Genomic DNA, 18,276 nt, shown 5'->3' on the forward strand with positions numbered 1-18,276 from the left:
ATCTTTTTCATTCCCTTTCTTTACTTCTGCGTGTCGATAAGATAATTTACACCTCATTCTTCCCGAATCCTAAACTAGTTTTCCTCCATGCAAATACAAATGCCCAACACCGCAAACTATTCAAATTCCTGCAGCACGGATCACTGGCTCAGCGTCTTTAAAGCGCTGCTCCCGCATCACGCATGCGCAGGCAAGTCTCGCGTCGACAGCAATTACTGGCGAAGCGAGACTTATCTGCGCCTGCGCCTTTGGCAGCTGGGGATGCGCCGGGAAGTCTTGCCTCCCCAGCAGAGAACGGCGGTGAGCACGGTGAGTTCCTGAGAGCTGCTGCTGGGCGCAGTGCCACTGATTGGCGACGGAACGTCCACAGCTGCCCGTAGAGATCTCTGTGTAGGTTGTGCTGTGCTGGACGTGCGCACTGACAATGTCAATTAGTGATTGATCCATCACTGTCACGTTGGCTAGACAGGCACATAACTGTGTAGATGTTGTGATCTGCCTAGTTATAGAAGGTGGAGAACGATCTGATCTGATGACCATAGATTTCTATGCCTCCTTCATGTACTCTCTGCATCGGGTGCTTCATGTGTACACCTCTGGCAAATAGTGACTGTTTCCTTTCTGCTGATTAAATATACATTTTGTTACATTATGCCTGGTACACACCATGCAATTTCCCATCTGATTGACTGGTCATATTGATCAGGTCCGATCAGGCTTTCGATCGATTCCCTGATCACTTCAGCCCGAAATCGATCACAAACCTGATCAGATCTGTTAGAAATTATCGATTTGACCCATCGATCTGTTGCAAATTGCACGGTGTGTACAATGCGTTATACTTCCCAGGTCTTTATCAGTGCAGTAGTTGTGATATGACATGAGCACAGTACTGTTGCTGCTGATTGAACTTATTCAGTCTGATAGGCTGCGTTTCCAGAAGATTTGATATTAATAGGTGCTTTCATACGGTTGGCAGTGAAGGTTGTAAACGTAGGAGATGTATTATTCACAATCCAGTTATTCCAAGTGCTGCAAGACTGCAGATGCTGATAGTTTGGGGGAAAAAATGTCATTGTATCCATCCAGGATGTAATGTTTGCTCACAAAGAAACACATGAAAATGTTTCATGTTATCTTCTACAAATATTTGGATGATCCATAGGAGTGATTTGATTGAGGGCTGGAAAGGAGGCTCTGTGTACATCAGGCATGTCAGAATGCTATTTAAAGATCTTCAGCAGTTTAAAGAGAACCTTTCATTCTTATGGCAGCTGCCTTTGGTGACTTGTTTATTTTTCTGGTTGTCATTGAGGTTTGGTTTATGCGTACTTCAATTGATTCAATAATCTGGGACAGGAATGCAGTGTCCAGGAGCGTGCATATTACGTTTGCTCTTAGTGATCCGCTAACTAGTGAGTGACAACAGCCAAAGAACTTACGCCTTTAAACTGAGGTCACGTTGAAACTGGGCAGTGCACCACAAAGTGTTTTTTGTTGGTGGTGATTCATCAATATGTGTCAAGAAAACTGAAGTAATTGCCCACAAACCATCAAGGAGTAAAGATTCTGATTGGATGGTCTGGTCAGAGGTTCCAAGTTTTCTCAGGTTAACTTTTCTTATTTCTTGATAAATCAGCTGCTGAATCATCGGAACTGTTTTCTTTTTGTCTCTACATACTTTTAGGCCTCATTTACACTCGGGCGCTTTCATTCTGCGTTTTGTGCTGTGCAACGATCAGCAAAGCACTGCAGCACATGTAATCCTATGGGATTACTCACGTTGCGTTGATTGTGGCGCAATTGCGAATTCCACGGATCGCATATGTGCAGCGGGCAATTGCGTAGCAATTATCATTCACTGGAATGAGAATCTCAAATGCAGTCATGGAAAAATACCAGTGTGGAGACTTAAATAGTGTTTTTCTGCTCTTTGCTAGGGTTACCTTTGTGCAGACTGTGGATGGATAATGCAGTCAACAATGGACTTACCTCAAAAGAACATCAAAGCGAACCTCAAGCAAAATTATAATAAACAAAAATACTTAAGGAGGGGGAAAGGCTCTGCGTCCTATAGAGCCTTCCCGTTTCTCCTACTGTCCCCTCATTCCACCACTGCCTCCCTGTTAGCAGTCTATGACTGATGGGTTGGAGACTACTCTCTTCTGTTGCAGGTAGCTAAGGAAGTCTTTGAGAGCACTCGCGCCTGGGCTACTGAAGACTTCCAAAGCCTCTCGCGACGGTATATTTGAATGGGGGAGAAAGCTGTGGAATGAGGGGGATCGGGAAGGCTCTATAGGACACAGAGCCTTTCCCCTCCTTAGGTAAGTATGTTTTTTGTATTTTCATGTGGCTTAAGGTTTGCTTTAATAGCTGTAATAAGGCAAAAAGTTCACCACAACATGTTTCGTGGGCAAACACTCCCATTTCATCAGGTGTATTATGAACCTGATGGCCAGAAATGCCAAGAGTAAGCACCTGCATTGGATCTGGAGGGAAGACAGCTGTACAAGTTAGGTTCTCAGCTAAGATGGGCTGAAGTTATCTTGGCTGATGATTATGCATTAGGCTTCAGCTTCCTTACAGGAGGAAAGTCCAAAGTGATGTCTAACCAATATGCTGCTGATCTGCACGGCCTAATCAGCACATAAATGGTGATGTTTGTCTGTGCTATCGAAAGCCGCATGTATCAGAGGACTGGCAAGGCTGCATTTTGGTAAGTTAAACAGTCTATACCATACTTCAGGTATGTTTAGGTTAGGAGTGCAGATTTGGAAAATGTTTGTACCAAGTGCCCAGACGCTCAAATTAGATGTGATGACAGCGGTTTCCCAAGGTTTTTTACTTTACCCAAACTGACAGCTCAAGGCCTTTACATACACTAATGAACCCAGACATTAAAACCACACCTTGTGTTCCAATAACAGATCTGACTTGTTGAGGATTGGACTCCACAACACCTCTGAAGCAGTCCTGTGGTATCTTGAACCAGGATGTTAGAAACAAATCCTTTAAGTCCTGTAAATTATAATATGGGACCTTCAAGGCTCGAACATATTTTTCCAGCATGTTCCACAAGTGCCCAATCAGCCTGATGAGATCTTGAGAATTTGGAGGCCAAACGAAACATGATTCATCTGACCAGATTCCTGTCTTCCATTGCTCTGTAGTCCAGTTTGGATCCTCATGTACCAGTTGTAGGCACTTTTGGTGATGTACTTGATTCTGCATGGATACTCTGACTGGTCTGTGGCTACTCTGCTTCCTATATAACAAGCTGCAATAGACTGTGTCTTGTTTGACTTCTTTGTCTTAGAGCAGGGATGTCAAGGGCCGAGGTCCTCGCACATTTTTGACCCAGCTCAAATTAATTGATGGGTCTGAATCAGGAAAGGCGCGGTCCATCAGGTAGAACACATTCCTCTCTTTCTCAGTCGATCCTAAACAATGGCATGGATCTGGCCCTCTAGGACTGGAGTTCAACATCTGTGTCTTATCTTTCAAAAATGTATGCTTTAGTAGTTTCTGTGGGATTGGATTGACTAGCCTTCGCTCCCCATTGCTTCATTGAGCATTGGGTGCCCATGATCTTGTTGCTCCTGTAGTTAATTGGCTGTCCTTCCATGGAAAACTTTTGGTAGAGATAAAAAAAAACTACACACTGGGAATGCCAAGCAGGATATGCTATTTTGGAGATACTCTGACCTAGTCAATCAAACTATGCTTGTCCATCTACCTTGCATTTAATACATCACCACTTATAAGAACCGACTGTTAACTTTTGTTATAACATATCCCACCCATTGTTATGAGGTTGACAACATCATTCACTTCACTTGTCAGTAGTTTTACTGTTGTGGCTGATTGGTGTATACTACTATGTATTTAACTGCTTTCCTGGAACTCAGTTTTAATTCCCAAAGTGGTTTAGTACTGTATTTTTCTATCAATTTGACAGTTTAACAGATAAACTGACTTGGAGACTTACCATGCAGTTCAGCACCCATTTTCATGTGTTTGACATGCCTGCTGTCTATCATCCATCACATGGGTTTCCTATTTACTGGCTGCTGCCATCTTTCTTTTCTTTTTCAAAGGAAACCTGAAGGGACAGGAATACGGAGGCTGACCTATTTATTTCCTTTTAAACTATTCAAATTTTCTTGTTCTGCTGATCCTGGTCCTCTAATCCCATATAGACTCAGGTGCTTTGACTGAAGTCTGACTAGATTAGCTGCATGCTTGTTTCACAAGTGTGATTCAGGCACTACTGATGTCAGAAAGCTCAGCATGAGGGATAGGCAACTAGTACTGTTTAAAAGGAAATAAATATGGCATATGGAGTCAGAACATCTGGTCTGCATAATTGTTCTGAGTCAATGATTCTAAATGTTTAGTGGCAGAGAACCGGGGGAACAGTCAGGTAAATAGATAAAATAATAAGAATAATAGTAATAAAGTGGCTTCAAGTAGACGCCTTTTTTTTTTTTGAATTCTAGATGTGTTGTGATTCTTACTGAGTCACTTCTTGTTGTAACCATGGCGGCAGCATTCATTAGTTTTCAGTTAAAGCTGTTTGAGTTATTAATGTTTGGTTATACAGTGACCAGGAAAATGAGAACATTCTCAGAAATCTAGTCAGGCAAATATTATTATATAATTGGTGGGACCCACCAGGAATCATAAAATCGCTATCAAAAATGCTGGGCCTTAAATGGCATAAATATGGCTACTGCCATATTCCTCTTACTACACATTTCCATTAGTCACTTGAACAGAATTTTTAATTCCAGAGATTAGTTGCAGTAGACTGATTTCTTTCAAAGGACGAGTGATGAGAAGTGACCAGGAAACTATGTAAAAGATTGGCAGCCATCTTTGTTGCCACTGGCACCGATCTTTTTGAAGAAAACGGATTCCGGCGGCAGGGGAGCTGCAAAAATGTGTCCAGGGACAAGGATGTAACATATAAAACAAATCCATGTGTTTATTAAAAAAAAAAATCTGATTCCTATTGGCTTTAAAAACAGCAGTTTTTAGAAGCATACACATGTACAGTTGTCTTTACCAAAATGTATTCAAACTTGATTCCTAGGGCCCACAGTTCCATGGGGTGAATGTTGTACAAATGTCTTGCTTTGATACAGCAGGGCGCTACGCCTGATTCGTGGGGATAACAGTGTACGATGGAGCGGCTTCTGGCGGGGATTGAGGCGGGAAACTATGTGGTTTCGCATTGCTGTTGCTAAAGAGTCGGCGTGTGACCCGTTTACAGATACTAGATTCACAGGAACCATTTTTCATTCATCAAATCAAAAAGAAAAATCGTAAAAAATGTTCAAACATTTCCTTTTTAAAATAACATTACATTCAAACATTTGCATTCCTAGTTACCTTAGGAACTCAGATTTTTTAAGGTGTGTATGTCATGCGGGTATATTACAGTCCCTTATTTGCAAAAATAATAGTAATTAGTGATATAGTACAAACAAAAATATGGAAAAAATACACCTTTAGTTCCAAATAAAACATCGCCATACATTGTACCATCATATCATACATTGTCGCCATACATCGGACTATTGGCGGTGGCTTAGTGTGGGCGGTGCAGTTGTGGGCGGCTGCTTAGTGCAGCAGTTGTGGTGTTCGGTGGCAGAGGGCTCTGCGGCTGTTTTAGTGTGCAATTTCTTTTTAGAATTGGGGTTTAGAGGTTATAACTGAGAGTTTGCATCTGCCTACTCACACCTTTGTATTGCAGTTTATAGCAATGCCCAATTTTAACAGAAAAAACAGAATACTGTGGCTCGCAAACGTAGCGTAACTTGTGGTACATTTCTGCGGTAGTACCATTAATATTGCTGTGCTCTATCTCTACATGGCAATATTACTGCTAGTTAGTGCATCAGGCCCAAAGTGACAAAAATAAATACATTTAAAAAAAAAAACAAGCTGTGAAGGGTCGTACTGTGGTGTCAGCAGTTGGACAGCTCTTGCCTAAAAGAAAGCGTTTCACTTCTCTTTACAAGAAAACGTTTGAGACGTGAAACTGATATTAGGAAAAAGGAATATTGATTGTTGTGACAGCTAGATGAAGCTTTATCACAGTGCTTTACAGTGAAAGAAGAACTGTTCCATTTCTCTATCACCTCCAGTGCGGAGGATCAGAATAATGCTCAAGTACTTGTTTGTTTATACTGATGTCGTGTAACCAAAAGTTATGCTGTTGTCACCAAATTATTTGTGACAAAGACTAAATCATAGATCCTATGAAAGCAAAGCTAAGGATGTCTATTGATATCTAGACAAAGTATGTGCCCATATTTCTTTTGTGTATGCTAGTGCAGTTTTCATTACTTGTGTCCGTAAATAGTTCCAACATAACTTATGAGTATTATTGTCACCCTCCTTTAGTTATAAACTGCCAGCAAATTATTGTATTACAAATAATTGTAACATTTAAAAAAAAATTATAGATATATACATCTCCCAGAGTAAAAGGCACTGTACACTACCTGTATTACTGTCTCTTACAGTATGTAATGAAAGTCTGGACTAGTCCATCTCTTCATGGGGGATTCTCAGGTAAAAGCAGTTGCTCAGTCTAACTGCCAAATAGTGTGTGGTGAGTAGGGAGACAAGTAACCATCTGTACATAGGATCCTCTCCAGGGAGTGCTATTGTAAAGAATAAAGGCAATATTGAGAATCCCCCATGAGATTATGGACTAGTCCAAGATCTGTTAGGCATTTTACTGTTCTTACTGTAAGTGACAACAGCACATGAAAAAAGTAATTTAGAGGTCTTTCACACCAATAATCGAAAAAATGCAATTTGTGTTTTTCACTATGTTGACCTCAACAGAAATGTAGGAAAAATGCAGCAGAACTACAATTGCCTTTTTAGAAAATCAGAAACTCATTCTGTATGAATTAATTTCCATGATTCCAATTGAATTGAGTTCATTTCTTTGCTATGTTTGATTTAAATCTGGTCAGCTGCTCCCACTTGTTAGTTTTTCTTTGGTGTATATGCAGAGCCTCTGTTTGGGTTCAAGGTGCGTTTGTAGTCTCTGGGGGGGCTCAGCGCATCTCTGAGCTGAGGCCATTCAGAGGCGGCCTGGTGATGCGCTGATCCCACTTTTTCTGCGCAATTCTTCATTTTACTGGTAGCGCGCCCAGGCTATGCATATGCATAGGTAGGATTTAGTTAGTGTTAGGTCCCCTCCCATGGAGGAAAGACTTCTTCGACAGTGGGAGGGACGAGTACCTAACAAATTGCATGCAAGGTGTTAGTGGAAACTAACATCCTCCAAGTGGTAGACAGGTTATATGTGTGCTCATTGTGTATTTGTATCCCATGAGTGGGGTCTGCACTTTTTTGCAGGTAAGCATTCATCTGTTTTTAAGTAGCGCTGTTCATTTCTTTGCTATGATTCCAATTGTAGCTTTACTGTGCTTGTGTTTAGAGAATCGCAGGCCTTTTTAAAATCTAAATGGAATGCAGACAGTGTGAAAGGGCCCTTATAGTGCAAATTTTACATTTGACAGGGTTTTTTTTTGCTATAGCTCACAGTAATTGGGAAAAGCATATTACATATACAAGATGGACAATCATAAAAACGTGAGTCTGAAGGGAAAGGAAAACGTGCCAATAAATGTTGGTGCCGCCATAGGCGTCCATGTAAAACACTGCAAATAATAGCTGTGACGGTTCCGAGACCACAGAGCCCAGAGACAGTGTATAGCGGCAGATTAAACAAAACCCGACTGGCGGGGCATTTATTGGTCACACAGTTCACACAAAAAGTTCACAATATTACTATATAATCCACAAAGGAGTGTCCGATTCCCCCTACCAAGCAGTCACAATTCCCAGCTTCGCAGGCAAAGCAACATAAGTCCCAAAGTTCCAGTAACTCCACCAATAGAAGGTGTCCAAGAGGTGCACAACAGATCCCAACACTCCCAATAGATGCAGTTCTCATCAGTCCCAATATCCAGTAGACATCCGACAAGTCTACACGACCAGATGCAGATGAGATACACCAGTCCACAGTCCAGGGCCTCAGGACACTAAGTTCAGCACATCCTATCTGTATCCTGGCCGCATGGGGAATTCTCCTGGCTCACAACAGATCCTGGGAGCTGCTCTCCCTTCCCCAGACACAATCCAACTCCTTTCCATGAGGTACAAACATGAAACCAGCTCTGCTCTCAGGTGCCTAGCTGTCTGCCTCCTGTGGAGAGCCAACCACTCAGCAGCCTAAATAGTGAATGGCCTTAGGCTGATAAGGTGTATCTCTGAAGTCTCCAGAGGGTGGGGAAAGGTGAGCCTTCTATGGGACAGCAAATACAGTACTGTACATTAGAGTCTGCAGTCCTAATCAAATCACCTATTGTCACAACTGCTATAATAATTCATTTGGAATCGCCCGATAAAATAACAGGCACTGGGACAATTCGTTATAACAAAAGTGCAGCTATAAATAGCAGGCATTGTGGTTAGGGTTTGGCATAGATATCAAAGGGTGCAAGTGAGAGTTGGGGTACAGTGGATGATAGAATATCAGCAAATCTGTATTTTTCTCTTGCGGCCCTTCTGAATGTACACAAAGGGGATTCTTTCTGATGTAGGCTGGAGTTTAAAGAGAAACTCCGACCAAACATTGAACTTTATCCCAATCAGTAGCTGATACCCCCTTTTACATGAGAAATCTATTCCTTTTCACAAACAGACTATCAGGGGGCGCTGTATGACTGATATTGTGGTGAAACCCCTCCCACAAGAAAAGTACGTACTTTTTTTTTGGCAGTTTCCTGTCTGTGAACCTTGTTGCTTTGTGGGAAATAGCTGTTACAGCTGTTTCCAACTGCCAAAAACCATGCAGCAGCTACATCACTTGCCAACAGTAAAATGTTCACTGGAGTTCCTCTTTAATGTTGGCAACACATACCGGTAGTCATATGTGACAGTTTAGTGAAACTGATTGAATAAAACATTTGCATTTCTACGTAATCATAAAATTTGCAGTGGATGACTGATCATTTTTCGGTCAAATGAGAACATATTAACAGGATGAAATTTTTCAACTCGTTGCATTAAATCAATCATTTTTAAAGCAATCAAACAATTACTTTAGATGCTTTTGTCAACACTTTGAAACCGATTAGAAAAAATAGTTGTGATAGAACATGTTTTGTGTGGCCAGCATAAATAGTTCCGTTGCTTATAGCAGCAAATGAAATGTTTTTAGTGTATTATCTCATGCCTGTTATGTTTTGAGCCACTGACCTGTAACACGTGTGACTTGTATGAACGTTCTGGCAGTTCTGAAGCCAAAAGATTAGCAAGGTAATCAGTGCGCCTGTAAACAATGGCTGTTAGAACTAACAGGACTGAAATCCATAAGGTCATCAAATGAAAGGGAAAAAGAGTATTCAGGTTTGTTTATAAAGAAGTAAACTGTTTCTGTGATGGTTTGAGAAAGGCCCAAGCAGTCTAAAACGCCAGTGCGTCACCTTGTACTTACCCACAGATTATTTTATCATGTTTTAACGGATTGAAAATAAAGATGGATTATTGATGGTGCGGATCGTGTGGAGTTACTGCAATCACTTGTTAATCCAAGGTGGATCGCTGCACATCTCTGACCATTGGTGCAGAAGCAATTACTAAAATTTTTATAAAGAAGTGACAGTCTGACCACAGATAACCAATTTCTTTGCTCTCCACGTTTTCTAATCTGATTGCAAGCTCATGGTGAACCAGAACTCATTGGAGTGTGTGAGGAGCTACAATAGTCCTAAAAGCCCCCTTACTAAAATGCTATGGAAAACAAAAGTTTGCTTTCTTGAGGCAGGGAACACACTTGACTTTCAGTTTTCCGCACGCGTTTTTCTGCATACTTTTTCTGCACACTAAGGGCTCTTTTCCACTGTGAAATGCGATCGCGATTCCGATCGCAATCGCGTTTCAATTTCCACCTTGCGATTGCGATTGAGCTACTATACTCATTATAGTCCAGCTCAATCGCATACAAAACGCGGCAGGACAACGATTGCGCTTTGACCAAAATCGCATCGCAATCGGATCGCACTAATGGAAAATGCTGCTGCAGTTTCCATTAGTTTAATGTACCTTGCGATTTGCGATCAGAAGCAAATCGCAAATCGCAGGCTAGTGGAAAAAGGCCCTAAGTGTGTTTCCATGCAGGAAAACGCGCACTTTTTTTCACAGCAGCTGATGTAATTGATACAAAAAACTGCCAAAATGTGCAGAATCAGGATGCAGAATGTCAGTTTTTTTTCTGCGCGCGAACAACACAGTAAGTGTGAACTAGCCCATTGATTAACATCAGTTCTCAGTTTTTCTGTGCAGAAAACGCACACGAAAACAGTCAAGTGTGTTCCCTGCCTAAAACAGAAAGAATTTGCGATAAATCATGTTGGAGTGAGCTCCGAGATGTCTCCCAGTGCATCACTGCTGAATATATGCAAATTAACCATTGTTGCCCTTAGCAAAACACACCTCCAGATCCGCTGGAATGAGTTATTGTAAATTCTTTCTGTTTTTTAAGAAATCAAACTTTTTGTTTTCCATAGCATTTTAGTAAGGGGGCTTTTAGGACCATTGTAGCACCTTACACCAATGAGTTCTGGTTCACCATGACCTTGCTGGTAAGTCTGTATCTTCTTTCTTCTTTCCCCATAATGTATCTTCTTTCCCCATAATAATGCCTCTTGTACATCACCTTATTATCTTTTGGGAGACAACTGTCATTTCCTGTCAAAAAAAATTACTTGCTGGTTGAATAAAATAACTTTAAGTCAAACTTTGCCCGGGGTATGAATGATTATTGGCAGCACTGTAACTCCTGTATATGCTCTAATCACCAGATGATATGAACGGGTTGCCAATGGGTGACCCCTACCTACGTCCACGGCCTGGAGAAAATGGTGGTTTTTTTTTTTTTTTTTTGCGATTTGGAGTGGAGATCAGCTGTTAAATAATGGTATGGTGACAATCCCAAGCAATTGTCAATCCCTCAGGCCGGCTTCTCATTGCATACTTGCGGTGCAGCAGCCACACTGCACCGCCAGAAACAGGCCTAGATTAGCATTACGCTTCGGTAGGGTGCGGTAAATTTACCGCTTTGCACCGCCTCAGTGTGAAAGGGCCCTCAAAGTGAACCCGAGCTATCAATTATTTGTTAAAAACACATACTACCTGATCCGACGGGGTAGACAGATCAGGTAATGTCCATTACCTGATGCTCCTACATCCCGTAATCACTGTTTCGTTTTGTGAAAAAAGTGTCTCTGACCCCAGGGTCATGACTCTGCAGACAGTTCAATTAAATTCTTGGTCTAGGGTAGAGCTCAATCCTGGTTAGAGCTGTTGCCAGTGCCGATCCTCCAGGTAGGTGCACCACTCCTACCACCACACTGTGAATAACTGTAAATTAGGAGGCACTCCACTGGCTTGAACTTGCAGTTATTAAAGGTCGTGTACACTATGGGTGGATACCTGTTGAAGGGCGGAGCCTGTAACATGTAGTGTGCATGACATGCAATAAACTGAATGCAAGTTCAAGCCAGTGGAGTGCCTCCTTCTCATTTATCGTTATTCATGACACTGCAGCTCTGTGCTTCACATCAAACAGCGCAGAGTGGCGGGGAATGGGCAGAAGAGAGGCAGAGCTGGGGAGGGGGCATTGATCACTATCACTAGTTTTTGACACATACTGTACTAGTAGAACCAGCCCGTTTAAAAACGGGCTCTAGGTCTACGGCTGCCGCCAGTGCGCATGCGCGCGCACAACCGCCGCATGCCGAGCGCTCGCTCGTTCGCCCGCTCCCACCTCGCTCGCCCCCGTCCAGCTCCCTGGTCCTGTCCAGCTGTCCACCTGGGACACATGGACAAAACTGCTGGACGCAGCGACACTTAGCTTTTATTAGGTAGGATGAGCACAGCCGGTGATCATTGTAACAAGGGGGCAATGAGTATGCAGTAAATAAAATAATTAAGAAGACTGTCAGAGCCAGTGAAATTACTAGAGGGTTCCAGTCAGCCCCTCCTGAAAACTTCAGTCAGCACCAAGCAACTCCTGCAAAAGAACCAGTCGGCACTAGCACTGAGCTTCGTTCATGAACGAATACGGCCTGGAACCTACTAGCAGTGCTTTTAGAAGCGCTTGTGATTTGAAAAGCTCTTTCTAATGGAATGTTGTAGTGTAGTGAGCAGGGAAACTGGCCAGCATCATTGTTTAATCCTTTTTAGGCAATATCTTTATAAAGAATAAAAGCCTTGCTGTGAATCCCCTATGAAGAGATGGACTAGTCCAAAACCTGTCGGTTCTGTCAAATTTCTACTACCTACTGTAAGTGACAGCAACATAGGAGAAAAATAATTTATGGCTCATTTTACTCTGGAAGAAACGACTGCGTATTTGTCTATGTTTGCACATATTTTAAATTTTTTAAAATTTTTCGCCATAGTGCCCCTTTAAGGGGTGTGTGTTTTTTTTTTTTTTTTTTTTTTTTTCCCCCTTCAAATCACAAGCAAAGAAAAGCGCTGCCAGTGGGTCCCAGATCTAAAGGAGATTTATATGAAAACCGTTACCAAAATCAACCAGTGCTGCATAGACTGTTTAACTGTAACTGGAAACAAAATTATTTCTCAACGTATAGAAATTGGATAAGTTCATACATTAATGTTCTGCAATTGGTTTAAAGAAAACTAACTAACCCTCTATATGTTTTTAACACTTTTCCTATTTTTGCCTTATTAATTATAAACATTGTAGTGCAGAACCTTGTGTGCAATTTTAAACTATTGCCTTTTCCTCCACTCAAAAGAGGTGACTGGGAATGCTTGTGGTTGCCTACTACCTGCTCCACGCCGCATCCTGGATCCACCTGCGCTGCTCCACGCTGCTCTTGATGTTCCCGTTCATCCTCCGCAGCCAGTGTAACCTCCATTCACTGGCAGAGGAAATCCAAGATGGCTCAGATCCCGATCGGAGGATGCCAGCGGAGGCGGGTAACGAGGCGATAATGCGGGGGAGTGAGGCTTTGAGGAGGTGGGGGAGCAGGATGATTGATTTATGGAAGGTGACAGGGGACTAGCGACAATCAGATTGTCGCTAGATTTGGGGGGGGGGGGGGTCGGGACAGCAGAGCCCAGGGGGGACTGACAGCGGCACTAGGAGGACACAGGCATGTTATTCAGCAGAAAACATGCCTCTGTGTCCTATAATGTCTAAAAAATCTGCCTCGGGTACTCTTTAATGCATTAGTGTGTGTTGGTATGCTTTTTTTTTTTTCTCTCTCCAAAGCAGTGAATTGTGAAAAAACTTTCAGTTAAAATGCGTACAGTGTGAACTGAGCCATAGGAAGACATGGATATTACCTTGAAAATCAGTTGTCTTTCAGTTATAACGGAGAGCAACTGATTAAGTGTAAAAAAGACCCTAAATGAACACTGAATTCTCTATATAGGCCATTTATATATTTGTTAAATTGATCATATGTTCTGGAAACCTCCTTTTCTCAAAGTTTGCTGCCCTGTTCAGGTCCAATACATTTGTTTTTGTGAATTGATGTCTGAAATTAAGCTATTTAATTGAGATTAGGTCCAAGCATTCAAATGTGCAGAGAATTTTAAAGCAACGGTCAGGATTTTTTTTTTTTCTGGCCATCAACACGGGGTTTGTTTTACCAGTAAATAATAATAAAAAACTTGATACTCACAGAATGAATATACTATGATTTGACTTGTTTTTGGTTGGTCACTGAAGTGTCCCATGGTGCCCCTACCATGTTGTTTTGGAGGCTTGGCCTTCCATGGTGCTTTCTGGGAGGTGAATGTTCCATTGTGTGTGGTGTACTGCTCAATCTCTCTCCTCTTCTCTCAGTGAAGAGGTAACATTGCTATTGCAATCCCTCGCACTATATGCATGCATACAGGGTTTTTTGTGAGGATCTATAGCAGGACATTGCATATGAAATGATGGAGAATGGGAGCAGCAAAAGGACATCCTGGATTAGCTGCTAGAAAGTGATGGCGTGCTAAGAAGATCATCTGACCTCAAAAGTTGAAGTCCCCAAATAGTGACCAAAAGAAGAATTTTGTAGGTGATTTTTAGTCCTACCAACTAAAGTCAAATGGAGAACCAAAAAGTCCTCCCAAATAAAGCTAAACAGAGCCAAAAACCTAAATAATGTTATTGGGCCATCATACAATTTCTTAGGGCCGGTTCACACGGATGCTTGGCAGCGTCCTCCAGCCTTCCGTTTAGCATCATTACGGTCAGGGCTTTCTCTAGGCGATCTTCGGCGTCTGTCGCGATTGGCAGTTTTCGGCGCGGCGGTGAATTGACCCTGGATGTTGCATGAGGCTTCTAGGGTCGCCTGAAACGACGTGGAAAATCCAGATTGGAATGCCGCATTTGCACAATCGACGGTAACCGTGTGATGCTAACTGACGAGTCCTGGATGCTTAGCGGTAAATGCCGCCAAGCATCCGTGTGAACCCATCCCTGTGTATGGCCAGTGCTATATGTACTTATGTGTATCTCATTATGTCACTTGTCACTTCAGGTACACTTTAAATAAAATAAATATCTCCTTTACAAAATCATGCCCTTGTGACCTCTGCATAATAATGGCTAGTTAGCCATGCCCAGCATTGATTAGTTATCGCATTTGAAGCATCAGCCACTTTGTGAATTTGTCACTTTTTACATTTTTTTTTTCTTCCCTTGCAGAATTGTAAATTATTCACTTAGAAACCTTTTGATTGTTCATTAATGAGTATAAATGATTCGCAGTTGAGAGTTTGAAAATAAATCCTTTTGCAAATGACATATAATGAGCAGCCTTCTCTATATCATCCTCTGTACAACTAGTGAAGAAGCGGCACAGGTCAGAAGTTACAGTGCCTCAAAAAAAGCGGCATCAGTGATTTGCAAATGGTTTATCCTGCTCGTGACTGAACATAATTGACATGACAAGTAGCACATGATAGCAATGAATGCCAGATCAGGAAGTCAAGTTATTTGGTGTAAGTTTATCCTATGTAAACATTACGGTAGGATGGCCTTTAATGATGCACTCAGAATAGTTTAATGATATGTAATTAATCATGGTAAACCTTTTCAGACAAGAACAAATTAACACATTGCTGTTTTAAGTGTGAGTAGTGTTACATAGCTGTAAAAAAGTACCAAAAATCACAAGCCTAATGGTATAATCTGTGTTTTTGTGCAGTCTTTCTTTAACTTGCTAGTTCTGGAAACTCCCCAGAATCCTGTCATAAAATTGTTGCTATTATTTTAAAAAAAAAGTATTCTAGTTTTTTTTCTTTTTTTCTTGCTAATGATCAGTTAAGCAGCAGCGATAAGGACTGTTTTCCACTAATATAATAATAATAATAATAATAATAATAATAATAATAATATTATTATTATTATTATTATTATTATTATTATTATTATTATTATTATTAATTTATATAGCGCAGGCATTGGCAAACTTGGCCCTCCAGCTGTTAAGGAACTACAAGTCCCACAATGCATTTGCCTTTATGAATCATGACTGTGGCTGTCAGACTCCTGCAATGCATTGTGGGACTTGTAGTTCCTTAACAGCTGGAGGGCCAAGTTTGCCCATGCCTGATATAGCGCCAGCATCTTCAGTGGCGCTGTACAATAGCATACTAGGTATAACAATACAGAGTATACAATACAATACTTGTTACAAGACAAGAGGGTATAACAGCTAATACAAATTAACTACATGTTTTTACAAAAGGTGGGGGGTATGTAGACCCATAAAGCTACATGTCCCCCGTTGCATGGCTACAAGAGACCAGGGAGCGACAGCTGTCCACACGTCTCACCAGAAAGGCAGAGAAGCGGCAGAAGCTGTCTGTGAATGGAGCATCCCTCAGCTGGATGCTCCATTCACTTGCATTAGGTCTCCTGTCGCTAGTCCGCATACACACGCGGACTAGCGACAGTTGCGGCGACAGCTGTAGCCGGCGATTGAACAAGTCAATCGCCTGACGACAGCTCCGACGGGCGACGGTTCGGGGTGCGTCATACACACGGGCAACCTGTCACCGCAACACGTGCGTGCCACGTGGTTGCGGCGACAGCCGTACCCCGTGTGTGTATGAGCCATTACACAGCATTTTGAGACAAAAGGGGAAGAGAGCCCTGGCCAAAAGGCCTTACTGTCTAAACATTTAAGGTATAGGATAGTTGGTAAAAGGAAGCTGTGTGTGGAGTGGTAGGAATGGTGGTCAGTGGGCAGGGTCCGAGGTAGGAGAGTATGCTTGCCTAAAAAGGCGAGTTTTCAGATTGTGCCTAAAAATAGTAGAAGTGTGGGGTGAGTGGCGGATGTGTTGAAGGAGAGTGTTCCAGAGGAGGGGAGAGGATCGAGAGAAGTCTTGCAAGCGGGAGTGGGAAGAGGTGATCAGGGAAGAAGACAGAAGGATATTGTTAGCAGAGCAGAGATTGTGTGTAGGATGGTATCTGGAAATAAGCTGATTTAGATTGGAAGGAGCTATGTTGTGGAGAGCTTTGTAGGCGAGAATACGAATTTTAAATTGTATCCTTTGTGTAACTGGCAGCCAGTGAAGGGACTGGCAGAGGGGAATTGGGCTGGAGAAGTGGGAGGAGAGGTGGATGAGTCGTGCAGCAGAGTTCATGATAGACTATTTGCTGTTTTGCGATCCGTCTTTGATCATTTAGGAATCGCAAAACGCAAGGGCAACTGCAAAACAATAGAATTTGCGAAACCCTTTTGCACTGATTCATTTTTCCTGATCGCAAACATCCTGCCTGCTGCATTTTATGTGTTTGCAATTTTTACTAGATGCTTGAACAAAAGCACAAAGTGCAATCGCCATTGTAAAATTGCATTAGAATTTTGAGAAACAGAGAGCCCAATATAGTGTAGTATGTTATGCAAAAATAAAGTAAGGCTAATCAGTGAGAAGAGTATACTCACAAGCGTGGGTTACCACATAGGCAACCACAGGTGAGGAGATTGGACCTGTCCTCACTCAGGGATAAGAAGTCGCTCTCTGTAGATCAGAAAAAGGGGTAGATCACCCCTCCACCAGGGGTGGACACGGTATAGCAGTAGGAGAATAGAGGCGCCAGCAGGATAAAAATGGATAAAACCTTTAAAATTTGCTTGAAGGAAGCGGTGGTCTCACCTCAAATAAAGCAGACATGAAAGACTGTATAGTTTATTATACAGTACCCCAAAAAGTGCAGTGCAACGCGTTTCGCAGGCCAAGCCCGCTTCATCAGGCAATAAACGGGACAAAACTGTAGACAAGAGACATTATTGCTATAGTAAATCCGCTGAGCACATCGTTCATAAACAGCCTTATCCGTCTGCAGACAGACTGCACACACGCTCTATCGCTGGAACGCCCGCCCAGCGAGAGGGTCAGATCGACCCACCGTTCCTTATAGTAGTGCGTGTGTACTCACCTTCAGATAAAACGTATTGTAAACATTGCATTTGCCTGCATTTGTGAGTATTTACCAAGATAGCTTAGCCACTCTCCGTAGAATATTTGCAGAATAAAAGTAGTTCTGAACATAAAAGGCAAACCTGTCTCATAGCTGCTTTCAGGAATATAAATGATAGATTTTTATTGACTATGCTTTAAAGAGGAACTGTAGTTAAAACAACATAATTAATTAAATTGCTTATTGTTTACAATATTCATTTGTAGATTATTGTTTGTCCATTGTAAAATCTTTCCTCTCCCTGTACATTCTGAAATGTATCACTGGTGGTGACATCTTTCTGCCAGGTGATCTGCACGGAATGTTCTTTACTGAGAGTTCTATGCACAGAGGGAGATATTGCTTGCTTGGAAAAAACTTTGCCACAATACAACGAGGTTCACAGACCGCAAACTGTCAGAACCTTTGTAATAACATCACTCTGTGGAAGGGGTTTCACCACAATATCAGCCACACAGACCCCCCTGATGATCTATACTTGTAAAGGGAAAGGGGATATTAACAACTGACTGGGATGAAGTTCAATCCTGGGTTAAAGTTCCTCTTTAAAGTGTACCGGAGCTCCCCAAAAAAAATAATTTATACATACCTGGGACTGCCTCCAGCCTCATCAGCTTGGATCGCTCCCATGCCGCCGTCCTCCGATGTCTGCAGTGCCGGTCCCGGGTCCCCGCACTTCCGTCAGTCGGAGCCAGTCTGACGTAAGGGAAGTGCGCCCTCTATGT

At 42.1% G+C, this 18,276-nt stretch overlaps 1 protein-coding gene across 2 annotated transcripts in view; it reads left to right on the forward strand.

Moving 5' to 3' along the window:
• The first annotated feature begins 212 nt into the window (after window positions 1–212).
• UBE2E2 (ubiquitin conjugating enzyme E2 E2) overlaps window positions 213–18,276 on the forward strand; it is a 378,397-nt gene continuing 360,333 nt past the window's right edge. The window contains exon 1 of one of the 2 annotated variants that reach the window (XM_068236135.1): window positions 213–309. In XM_068236135.1, coding sequence (XP_068092236.1) covers window positions 262–309 — 48 coding nt within the window. In that variant the 5' untranslated portion in view covers window positions 213–261. Of the gene's footprint in view, window positions 310–390; window positions 412–18,276 lie in introns of those variants that run through there. The other variant, XM_068236136.1, reaches the window with a different exon arrangement.

The sequence above is a fragment of the Hyperolius riggenbachi genome, chromosome 5 (genome assembly GCF_040937935.1).
Source record: "Hyperolius riggenbachi isolate aHypRig1 chromosome 5, aHypRig1.pri, whole genome shotgun sequence".
Taxonomy (NCBI): Eukaryota; Metazoa; Chordata; class Amphibia; order Anura; family Hyperoliidae; genus Hyperolius; species Hyperolius riggenbachi.